Genomic DNA, 13,157 nt, shown 5'->3' on the forward strand with positions numbered 1-13,157 from the left:
TCTTTTTTAATATATTTAAAAATGTTTCATTACTAAAATATTATTGAGATTATTTTTTTAAAATACAGCCTATTTATGTATAATACAAATAGGGAGAGAATGGAGTGTCAAAATTAATGTTTACATAAAAAAAAAATTTTGTAAACTAAATAATACAGGATGCATTAACATAACTTTTTAAAAACATTACCAGAGAAAAATCAATGTTGTTTATTTTTTTCTCACAAATTAGCATAATGGTGCTGTGTGTTAAAATGAATGTGTAAACCATAGGCAATCACATAAATAAGTGAAAACATGATAAATTACCTGTATGTGCTTACAACAATGTTTATAATGCTGCTAGTCATGTGATAAGCCTGTTGCCCTTGCCCACTCTGGGTGAGTGACTTCAAGTGATGCTCATAATAGTAATACACAGTGCTTAACAATGATGTGATGGATCTTACTGCCAAAGGGGTTTGTTGGTGCTGAGGCCTAATAATGATATTTCAAAATTTCTTTATGGATGAAATAGCAAAAACATACATATGTTAAAATAAATGATCACTATATTATTTAACCAAAATCCAAAGATTAAAAAGTTAGAAAAAAATCAAGTTAGACAGGCAAAAGATTAGGTATCAAAATGGGATGTATTAAGAATTGAGTAATAAATAGCAAGAATATTTTCACCTCATAAACTGTTCAACAGCTTTTAATGCCTTAACAAAGACTGCAGGTGTTTCATACTGTACGGCAGTATGTAACAAAGTGATGCAGAAGTTCCAAGACTGGTTCATAAACAGGGGCATACTCTCTGGCTGTCTGAGGTTTGCAGGGTTTCAAGGTGGAAAAAATAAAAGTCTTAACAGGCAACTATAGCTCATTTTTATCTCACCAGCTTCATGATACACAATTTTAAACTTTTAACAAATTTAAATATCTAAACCTGTAAGTTGCATATTGCTCTTCTTCATATAATTTGTGTTTCATTAGTAAGTTTTGAAAGTTGTCATGAATGGAATGAGAAAGCATGCTCAGTATTGATCAACAAAGATACAATTTTAAATTTTCATAAAAATGAAGGGTTCTTTTTTTATAAAATCATGTCCAATACGATTTTAATTAAGTTTTCTGCTAACTGGATTTAAAATGACATGAACTATGTGATAACAATAATAACAATTTGCAAATTACATAGCTTGAACACATTGAAAAATCAAAAATTTTAAATATATCTTTTTCTGTTATATTTTTATGAAGAATGAATGAAACTTGCAAATAAAATCCAACAAAATCTAATACTTTGGCTCATATATAAATACCTTACTAATAAAGATGTTAGAAGCTCAAGACCTTTTATAAGAATGATAGTTTTTCCAGTGTCCAGTGCATCTTTTATTGACTTGAGTATTGAATCAAGTCCTGAAATTAAATTGTCTTTCAATGAGTTGAAAGTAACATTTTTTTTCATCATCTATGCTCCATTCATCCTACAAAGATAACAAAATTTACTAAACATCAACAAAATATGACAGACATATAAGAGAAATGTGTGTTTGTTTATAAACTCTTCATAGTATAATTTTGATGTTATGCCTAGAATTTAAACAAATATTATCTCACAAACCATAAACTGCATGGCACTTTTCAAAGAAATATTGATGTTGAACCATTGCTTGTAGGCACTGAAATGTAGACCTGAAATAAAAAATCTTTTACCAATTGTAAAGAAGGGAGGGGTTCAAAATGTATAACAATAAAATTGCTGAAAGCTAATTAATACCATGCTTATAAGATATTTGGCATTGATACCACTGTACATTTTAATAAAAAAAGTAACATTTAACGTCAAGATTAAAATGGACATTTTAGATTTTTTATTCAGTAGGGTACTTGCATGTGTTAAGAATGAATGAGCCCTCCATGAAAACTAGTAATTAATTATGCAGAAGTAACTATTTGAGAAATTAAATTTAAAATAAAATTATTTACTCAAGTTGAGAAGGAATAGTTGAGTGAAGGAACTCAAAAACTATTTCTGTGAAAAAATGTAAAAATTAATCAACATTATTTTCTAGAATTAACAGCAATCCAATTATGTATTATTAAAATGTAGTCAATCTATGAGTTAAAATAAAAACTACTATTCACTGATCACAAATGTTTGAGAACATATATTTATTATAGTTTATCATACCAAATAATAGTTTAAAAAAATTTTATTGGTTGATTTTTGCATGTTAGTATCAAACACAAATGTGGTATTCATTTTAAAAAAAATTATAACCATCAGATAAAAAAACAAGAACATAAACCTGCTAGATCTGTATCTAAGACCTCTTTCACTAGAGCTGGTTCTGTCAGTTTTTCCATCAGCAGAGTCAAACACTGGGTACCTGGGACAATGATCATACTGTTCTTGCTTGCCAGAATACGTTTTAAGCCCATCAACAATGAACAATCAACTGATCCTTCACTGCCAATCAAAAGTAGTCCTGATATCATTTCCTCTGACTGCAAACATTCCCTCAACAAAACTGTTAAATATTGATCATATGCATCATTGTAATAGATCTTTAAGACTAAGTGTATGAGAAACAAATGAAATTTGTTTTACTGTTGATTAATCAAATGTTATGATCAACAAACTTATATAAGAAGAGCTACTTATGTTAACTGTATAAAAATTATAATTCAAACATTTTATTTAACCTAGATTAAAATTATAAATTTAACATTAACTCTGTAAGTGGATTAAAAACTATAAAATAAACACTACTTCTGCAACCTATGTTGAAAATATAAAATAAATGGAATTTGTTACCTACATAATATGTTGACTTGTAACTCAGAGCTGTGTACTGTATTCATCCACACAACAAGAACTTCTAGAATTTTCCATAGAAACAAATCACTTCCTTCTTTCAAAAGCCCACAGTTAGAACAAAGTATTGGTATCAATAATTTCAGAAGACTGACCAACCAGCTGAGGGTGTCCTCATCAAAGCAGTGATGAGCTTCCAATACAGTGAGTATAATGTTCCCTGAAACGTCAATGTCATTCAAAATAGTTGCCACTGTTTGTAAGGAATCTGATGTTTTGTTTCTATCTGAGCACTGTAAATACTTGTTCATTACAACAGATAGATTTTAAAAACAACAAAAATAAATGACCAAGATCTACCATTTTTAACGAGTAAATTTCTTACAAAAATGTTAAATCATATACATTCATTTGTCTATACGCTTTTTTTAAAAAAAAAAATAGTTACCATGAAAAGAAACAATCATTTGGGAATATGTTTTTGAAAACTCACACAGCTTACTCAACACAATGAAGTAAAATTGGCTATGTTTTTCCACTAGTCTTGAAAGGACCTATAGAGAAAAATTGTTAAAATAAATTAGTCAATTGATCATATAGTTATACATTTTTTTTAATGGAAGGTCTTTATACAGAACCACATTTTATTGCAACAGCCATTCTGTTCTATTTATGTACAGGATATCATTATCTCAATCTTTTGCTTTTCATTCCTCCATTTCAGCACCTGCTTTTTTAAAGACTTTTTAAAATTACATACTTTTAATTCGTTGTTAACTGATTTCATTACGGGCAACAAAATAAATAATAATTTTATAGTCATTTTAAAACCAATCTTCATGTCACATTTTCCCTTCATTATTTTGTTTTAAAGTTTTAATGCTACTTACAACATCTTGAAATTTGTCCATAAATATTTCATAGAGATGTTCATCTTGTAATTTATCAATCATACTGGCACATACTGCAAGAAATTTTTTTTAAATTATTTACAGACCAATGCACTGTTTATGGTCCTGTAATCATCATTTAATTAAAATAATTAATACACTTTATTCTCTGTCTGAAAATACTCAATATGTATCTGTGTTATAGTACAATGCAGGCCAGGAAAATAAAAATTGGTACAGAAATGATCTCTATGTGGAATAGGCCTACTATGTTAAAAGTCAGTCCAACGTATCAGTTTAATGAACACTACAAGGTATTTAGCTATATCAGTACAAGCTTTCTTGCAGGAAGAACTAAAATTCCATGTCAAATAATGATGTCCAGTATTTTTTCTTTTTTCAAAACAGTTCAGTAACAAACTTACACAAAGCTGCTGTCAGCTTGTGTGGATCCTCTGTGTACATATCTGAAAATATTTTAATGCAATTACATGAAGAACTTAGTCATTGTGCATTTATTTTCACAATTACACATAGGTTCAAGTTTTGATAGTCTACTTAAAACTACAATCTACTAAAACAACACCATCACAATTTATTACAAATTATAGTTCTAAGTCGATAAATTATGTAAAAGTTCATAAAATAATTTGCACAGGTCAATTTAGGTAAATAAAACACAAGTAAGCTTACCGGTTAAAACACAAATGATGTTGCAACACTCCAATCGGTATGATGGAAGTACCTGCAGAAATGTTTCATTTTCATCAACAACTGACTTGAGAAATGAAAGACACATCTCTCTTTGAACCATTGAAATATTTGCATCTTCAAGAATTTCAATAAGGCATGTGAAGCATTCTTGGTTCTGACCATGTCTGATCAACAGTGATTCACGATGCGTTAAATGACCGGCAGATGTGAACATTTTCTTCTAAAGATAATGTGTTCTCCCTTCGATGAACACTAAAGAAGATACAGTTATAATAGGTTGAATTATTAACAAAAAAAATAATCACAACATAAAGTAATAAACAATCACTAGAGCTACTTTGCAATAGTTTATTAATTTCTTAATATTGGAGGGTATGTGTCTTTTATCAAAACAACTAATAAAGTTCTTCTGATAATGATACTTCAATAACCTACATAACAATAATTTGTAAACCAGGCTCAAATTGTAAAGGTTAAAGTATTTCGCCATTGGATCTTTTGGCCTATAAAGAGTCTTTATTAAATACAGAAAGCATGAAGACATAGATCTATATTAATATTTTTTATAATATGTTAGCCATTGTTAGGAGTATGCAGTTTGAAATTAAGTTTCATTTGTGTGTGGTGCCAGTAGTTGCTAAAAATGTTTGGTTTAAGTACTAGATCTAGAATTTATGTACATTGTACACCAATGTGTCGATTTAGGAAACTAGATTACATAGTCAGATGGTAGAGCTCAGGACTGCTAATCCTAAAGTCTCAAGTTTGGATTATACCGGACTCAAGGTACAAGTCTGTACGATGTCTGTGATCCACACACCTCGGATAGATAAATCTTAATCTAGATATCTGACTGTGTACAGACAGTTACAGCAGTGTATCTATATATATATATATATATATATAATTCTCTTCTTGGAGACGCTAGAAAACAAGCTGTAAGTGCGTTCCTACCACCCCACCCCTACATGGTCTGGTGAGCTGTGGTTCATGCTAAATATTTACAATTGTAAAGCCGGGTTTAGTGACGGCTATTAGGGGCAGATAATTTAGTTTGAAACGATTTTAAACTTAGGGGAGGTAACTAAGAGGAGGCTGCTTTCACGGGGGGGGGGGGGGGGGTAGGGTAGGGAGAAAGCAGGGTGGGGGTAGTATCGTTCTTAACGACCTATTGATAGTGTTTTAAAACTTTTAAAGCAAATATTTTCAGTGGCAGCATTGGTACTGTCGAATTCACAAATTATGAATTACTGAAAAGTAGAAAAAAAAACAACTAGAGATCTAGATCTAGATAAATAGCGACGTATGAGATCGATATCGGATATGCCGCGGGTCGGCTCGTAATATTAAGTATATTTCTATATATAACTCTATATGAGTATATAGATCTATACGATATTATTATTAATATTATGGGAATGTATTCACTTGAAATGATTTGAAATTAGATTAGATCTAGATTTATATCTAGATTCTAGATCTTGATCTATAATCTAGGTGAACTATGATTTTCGTATAAAGTCAGCGGGTTTAACTTCTGCTAGACTTTTACTTTGATCTAATGCCAGATCAGAATTCTATTAATTGCCAAGCCTAAAATAAGTTAATCTTAAAAATGTTCATTAAGTTTTTTGTTGTAATGCCTTTAAATAATACTTAAATGTTTGAAAAGACATACTTGTAAAAGATCTCTCGCTTAAAACTCTTAGATTATATACTTTACACTTTTACTTTTAAAGATTGACACTTCAAGGACTCAACTTTTATTTTAAAAACGTCAAATCACTGAGCCTAAACCAAAGCAAAATTATTATTTTTTAAATCCTAAAATTTAAGATCTAAAGTTGCTACATTTATTTAAGTACGCCTAGAATATAGAATCTAGAGTCTAGATGCTAGTGTGTGTATTATCGTTTTTAACTTTAAAAAGTTCAGTCTCTTAATAATAATTTGAGGGACGATGAGAGCAAGTATAAATTTAGTACCATAAACTTATCATGTGTTCGTTTTAACTTTTTTACTGGACTAGTGTTCTGCTACAATTTCTTATTGGCCTTAAATTTTAAATCTTGAAAATACTTTTTTATTTTAAATTTCTGAGAATTAATTTTTTTTAAACTGCCATTTAGCATTTTGGCTGTTTTTCGATATTTTTATCAGGGTTTAATCAACCCATTGAGCTTTGGGCGAGTGCTAATCGGCGTAATTGCTCTAATTGCATGAAAATTTTTAGTATAGAATTGATCTAGATTATAGGCCTATATCTAATATTTATAATATTTAAAGCATGTTTTAGTTATTCCGTACCATTTTATTTACTTAGTTATAATATAAAAAATTTGTCCTGATATAAAATAAGTCTAGAAATGTTTTGGAGTTTACTGGCCTTGCTTATTATTATAATTTCTTATTACATTTTGGATTGGATTATACGATCAATGAGAATTGGCAAGGCCAATGAGAAATATATTCTCATAACTGGATGCGACAGCGGATTTGGACGGGCTCTTGCAATGCGAGTTAATTACGTTTTTTATATGATGAACGTTATAACAGACCCAATAGTGATTAGTTGTATGCAGGCTAATGCCCTTTCTCTGATTAATACTAATAGCCTAATAGCCCATTAAAATTTGATCTAGATCTAAAATCTATTGCCAAATTTTAAAGATATAAATGCACAGGCCTATAGGTATATTTTAATATTAATATTACATATAAAAATATTAAATATGCCTATTACTACTACTACTACTAACTTTTATTAAAAGGTTTAAGTCTATTCATAAATTACTTATTATTATTATTATTATTATTAGTATAAGACATGTCTATGTAGGTTTTGTAATATAGATGTCAAGGCCTAACTTACTAATACAATGGAGTCCTTAAATAGCCTCAATAAGAAGTACTATGTTTTCTGACTTTAAGAAACTAAAAACAACTTTAGTCTACTCACATTTAATAATAGAATGTATAAATCTGTAACATTTTTTCCCCCTTCAGACACTTGGACTCAGTGGGCTTCCATGTATTTGCTGGCTGTTTGACTGAAAATGGGGCCAAATTTTTATCAGAGAAATGTTCATCCAACGTGGCAACCTTTCTGCTTGATGTTACTGATGCTGAAAGTATTCAACATGCTCTACATTTTGTGAAGCTTCGGTTGCCTCAAGAAAAAGGTTAAAAATGGGGTTTTTTACAACAGAAAAAAACCAGAATGAACAAAACCCATTTTTTTTTACCTTAGAAAATTTGATTAAAGTACCCTTTATTTTATATGATTTATAAAATATACAAGTAAAGCTAAGTGTATGAAGGGATTATGGGTGATATGTGGTTAAGATTATGCCAAGCCCTATTTGGGTGTAGGAACACCCTATAAAACTAAAAGCCAGGAACCTATTTTAAGACTTACAAGTGACTCCTCTACCTTTTGATAGCTCCGTTACATGTTGCTGTTATTTTTGTTGTTGCAATCTCCACCAAACAATTTAACTGTACAATTAAATATTATACTGGTGTGTTAATACTTTAATTTTTTTTTTATAATTCTGTTTAATATTTATTTTTGGAGCAATTTGTGTTACAGATTGTATTGTAAGATTAAACAATTCTGTTAAATTTTACAATCAAGTATCATTCTTAATGACAATATTTTTACTACAGGACTATGGGGCTTGGTCAACAACGCAGGGGTTGTGGGAACATTAGGAGCGATAGAATTGTACTCTGCTCAAGACTACAAGCAAGTCATCAATGTCAACTTGCTTGGTCCAGTTGAAATGGTTAGAAATTTTCTTCCGTTGATCAGAAAATCTCAGGGAAGGATCGTTAACGTTTCCAGCATGTGTGGGAGGTTCCCCACTGGAGTCACACCTTACAGCTGCTCCAAGTTTGGAGTGGAAGCATTTTCTGATATATTGAGGTGAAATTTTCTTTCCTTGTCTGCTCATTTTTAAAACATCTGATTTTATGGAATATTAGAGTAAAGTTTTTAAAAAGTACTTCTAGACAAAAATATATACAACTAACATTATATAGGCATATAGGTACTACCAAAGAACGTATTACTATTTTTTACAGAGTTATCTGTCTTTTTTTAAATAAGAGTTATATTTCATGCTCAAGATATTTGATACTTCATATATTTAACTGTACATCGAAATAATAAAGTAATTGTGCATATTATAATTTGTTTTCAAATTAAAATATCTTTCCTCTATTTTATAACCTATAGAACTTTTGGGCTGGTTTTGCTTTAGTAGAAAAATGAAAGTAATGTTGTGCAATCTTTATGATTTTTGCATGTAAAAGAATAAAAATTTTAGTGAATTATGAAAACAGGCGAGAAGTTTACAATCAAAATATCAAGGTATCAATCATAGAGCCAGGTGGATTTAGAACTGGTCTCGCTGATGTTGATGTCATGATTGAAGCAACTAGAAAGTGTTTTGAGAGAGCTAGCCCTGATGTACAAAGCCATTATGGGGAAGATTTTATTGCCAAAAGTGAGTTATTACGTGGGCTTTATTTTGTTGATTTATTCATCTTAGGAAAGAGTTATTAAAATTTGAACAGTAATTTATTGTTGCACATTTTTAAAAATTGCCATCAATTTAAAAAAAAAATTCTTTGAAAACAGGTTGTAGAATTTAAATTGAGTTGTAAAACATTTTTTTTTTTACTTGCAGAGAAAGAAGTGTTGTCAAACATGTCAAAGGAATGTAACCCTGACCTTCAGCCTGTTGTGGATGCCATGACCCATGCCCTCACTGCCAGATTCCCCAGGACCAGATACGTTGTTGGAAACTTTGCCAAGTATTTCTATATTCCATTATCCTATCTGCCAGACTGGTTGTCTGACTGGGTTGTAAAAGCAACTGATATGGAGTAACAGCAGATTTATCTGCACTCTTTCTTGTTGAAGATTAACAATGGCTATATATCTAGTCTGAAATTTTCTTGTCAAAATAAAATTGTGCCAAACAACCTTGACATTTACTTTCTGTTGTATTATTTTTATAACATTTTTGTAAAAATAATTTAGAGAATTCCAGCAGTTGTGAAAATGAAAGAGAGACACCACATTAATTAATCAGGTCCAAATATTGTATGCACCATTTTAATACGTGCCAGTAAATACCCAACCTATATTTATAGGTGTTCAGGGACATGGTCTGACATCAGGATGTATTCAGTGACATGGTCTGACATCAGGATGTATTCAGTGACATGGTCTGACATCAGGATGTATTCAGTGACATGGTCTGACATCAGGATGTATTAGGTGACATGGTCTGACATCAGGATGTATTCAGTGACATGGTCTGACATCAGGATGTATTCAGTGACATGGTCTGACATCAGGATGTATTCAGTGACATGGTCTGACATCAGGATGTATTCAGTGACATGGTCTGACATCAGGATGTATTCAGGGACATGGTCTGACATCGGGATGTATTCAGTGACATGGTCTGACATCAGGATGTATTCAGTGACATGGTCTGACATCAGGATGTATTAGGTGACATGGTCTGACATCAGGATGTATTCAGTGACATGGTCTGACATCAGGATGTATTCAGTGACATGGTCTGACATCAGGATGTATTCAGGGACATGGTCTGACATCAGGATGTATTAGGTGACAAGGTCTTAATTGATCATAGATCAGAACTTAATTGATGTGAAAAAGTCTGTCTTTGTACCCACAGCTGTAGGAACAAAATATTCTGTGTACACTTTTCATTCCTGGTGTACATATGATACAACTAATCTTACCTGTTGTACATCTGATACAACTAATCTTACCTGGTGTACATCTGATACAACTAATCTTACCTGGTGTACATCTGATACAACTAATCTTACCTGGTGTACATCTGATACAACTAATCTTACCTGATGTATATCTGATACAACGAATCTTACCTGGTGTATATCCATTACAACTCATCTTACCTGGTGTACATCTGATGCAACTAATCTTACCTGGTGTACATCTGATACAACAAATCTTACCCGGTGTACATCTGATACAACTAATCTTACCCGGTGTACATCTGATGCAACTAATCTTACCTGGTGTACATCCAATACAACTAATCTTATCTGATGTACATCTGATAAAACTAATCGTACCTGGTGTACATCTGATACAACAAATCTTACCCAGTGTACATCTGATACAACTCATCTTACCTGGTGTACATCTGATGCAACTAATCTTACCTGGTGTACATCCAATACAACTAATCTTACCTGGTGTACATCTGATACAACTAATCTTACCTGTGTACATCTGATACAACTAATCTTACCTGGTGTACATCCAATACAACTAATCTTACCTGGTGTACATCTGATACAACTGATCTTACCTGGTGTACATCTGATACAACTAATCTTACCAGGTGTACATCCAAACAACTAATCTTACCTGTGTACATCTGATACAACTAATCTTACCTGGTGTACATCCAATACAACTAATCTTACCTGGTGTACATCTGATACAACTGATCTTACCTGGTGTACATCTGATACAACTAATCTTACCAGGTGTACATCTGATACAACTAATCTTACCAGGTGTACATCTGATACAACTAATCTTACCTGGTGTACATCTGATACAACTAATCTTACCTGATGTATATCTGATACAACTAATCTTACCTGGTGTATATCCATTACAACTCATCTTACCTGGTGTACATCTGATGCAACTAATCTTACCTGGTGTACATCTGATACAACAAATCTTACCCGGTGTACATCTGATACAACTAATCTTACCTGTGTACATCTGATACAACTAATCTTACCTGATGTACATCCAATACAACTAATCTTACCTGGTGTACATCTGATACAACTGATCTTACCTGGTGTACATCTGATACAACTAATCTTACCGGGTGTACATCCAATACAACTAATCTTACCTGTGTACATCTGATACAACTAATCTTACCTGGTGTACATCCAATACAACTAATCTTACCTGGTGTACATCTGATACAACTGATCTTACCTGGTGTACATCTGATACAACTAATCTTACCAGGTGTACATCTGATACAACTAATCTTACCAGGTGTACATCTGATACAACTAATCTTACCTGGTGTACATCTGATACAACTAATCTTACCTGTGTACATCTGATACAACTAATCTTACCTGGTGTACATCTGATACAACAAATCTTACCCGGTGTACATCTGATACAACTCATCTTACCTGGTGTACATCTGATACAACAAATCTTACCTGGTGTACATCTGATACAACTAATCTTACCTGGTGTACATCCGATACAACTAATCTTACCTGGTGTACATCTGATACAACTAATCTTACCTGGTGTACATCCAATACAACAAATCTTACCTGATGTACATCTGATACAACTTATCTTACCTGGTATACATCTGATACAACTAATCTTACCTGGTGTACATGTGATACAACTAATCTTACCTGGTGTACATCCAATACAACTAATCTTACCTGGTGTACATCTGATACAACTTATCTTACCTGATGTATATCTGATACAACTAATCTTACCTGGTGTATATAGATTACAAATCATCTTACCTAGTGTACATCTGATGCAACTTATCTTACCTGGTGTACATCTGATACAACTAATCTTACCTGGTGTACATCTGATACAACTAATCTTACCTGGTGTACATTTGATACAACTAATCTTACCTGGTGTATATCTGATACAACTAATCTTACCTGGTGTACATCTGATACAACTTATCTTACCTGGTGTACATCTGATACAATTAATCTTACCTGGTGTATATCTGATACAACTTATCTTACCTGGTGTACATCTGATACAACTTATCTTACCTGATGTACATCTGATACAACTAATCTTACCTGGTGTACATCTGATACAACTAATCTTATCTGATGTACATCTGATACAACTAATCTTACCTGGTGTACATCTGATACAACTAATCTTACCTGGTGTACATCAGATACAACTAATCTTACCTGGTGTACATCTGATACAACTAATCTTACCTGGTGTAAATCCAATACAACTAATCTTATCTGGTGTACATCCAATACAACAAATCTTACCTGGTGTACATCTGATACAACAAATCTTACCTGGTGTACATCTGATACAACTTATCTTACCTGGTGTACATCTGATACAACTAATCTTAACTGGTGTACATCTGATACAACTAAACTTACCTGATGTACATCTGATACAACTAATATACCCAATATTATAGGCCTACTATTTATACATAAGTTACACTTAATGTGTAGAGTTACCCTTTCAAAACTAGTGAATTATCTGTTTCTGTGTTCAGCATAGGAAGGGATGGTGTGGTCACCATGCTCAGCTGCTTTCACTTTCCCTGCGTCAGGTACCAAACTGGGCTGGTTGGACTCAGGGATACCCTCGATTTCTATAATTTTTAAATAACATAGATCTATTATTTACGTCTAAATAAGCAGTTTAAACTACTTGCACATGCATTTCTTTCAGCCATCTCTTGGTGTGTGTGGGGGGGGGGGATGAATTCTTCCCTCCCTCCACCCCGGAGAAATAGAAAAAAATATATAATATGTATACACCTTAACCCCCCCCCCCCCCCCCCCCGAAACATTTTCTTTACAAACAAAAAACCCCTGCACTGAAGCTTCGTAGAGGAGACGTTTATTTTCATTCAAGCGCTTCTATTGGGGGA

General features: G+C 32.3%; 2 protein-coding genes across 2 annotated transcripts; one reads left to right on the forward strand and one right to left on the reverse strand.

Annotated features, from left to right (window-relative positions):
• Positions 1–305: 305 nt before the first annotated feature.
• On the reverse strand, positions 306–4,627 carry LOC131927611 (meiosis inhibitor protein 1). Its single transcript, XM_059283323.1, has 11 exons — positions 4,393–4,627; positions 4,125–4,166; positions 3,700–3,773; positions 3,258–3,363; positions 2,814–3,029; positions 2,301–2,522; positions 1,978–2,023; positions 1,613–1,683; positions 1,308–1,407; positions 676–807; positions 306–477 (listed from the first exon to the last, which is right to left on the reverse strand). Exons 1-11 carry the CDS (start codon positions 4,625–4,627, stop codon positions 306–308), a joined length of 1,416 nt encoding a protein of 471 aa, XP_059139306.1.
• Positions 4,628–6,590: 1,963 nt separating this feature from the next.
• Positions 6,591–9,402, forward strand: LOC131927610 (17-beta-hydroxysteroid dehydrogenase type 6). The gene is made up of 5 exons (XM_059283322.1): positions 6,591–6,928; positions 7,420–7,595; positions 8,083–8,341; positions 8,761–8,924; positions 9,108–9,402. Exons 1-5 carry the CDS (start codon positions 6,780–6,782, stop codon positions 9,308–9,310), a joined length of 951 nt encoding a protein of 316 aa, XP_059139305.1. The 5' UTR covers positions 6,591–6,779; the 3' UTR covers positions 9,311–9,402.
• Positions 9,403–13,157: the final 3,755 nt, after the last annotated feature.

Source organism: Physella acuta, unplaced genomic scaffold (genome assembly GCF_028476545.2).
Source record: "Physella acuta isolate Inbredline_101_S28 unplaced genomic scaffold, ASM2847654v3 ptg001424l, whole genome shotgun sequence".
NCBI lineage: Eukaryota > Metazoa > Mollusca > Gastropoda > Physidae > Physella > Physella acuta.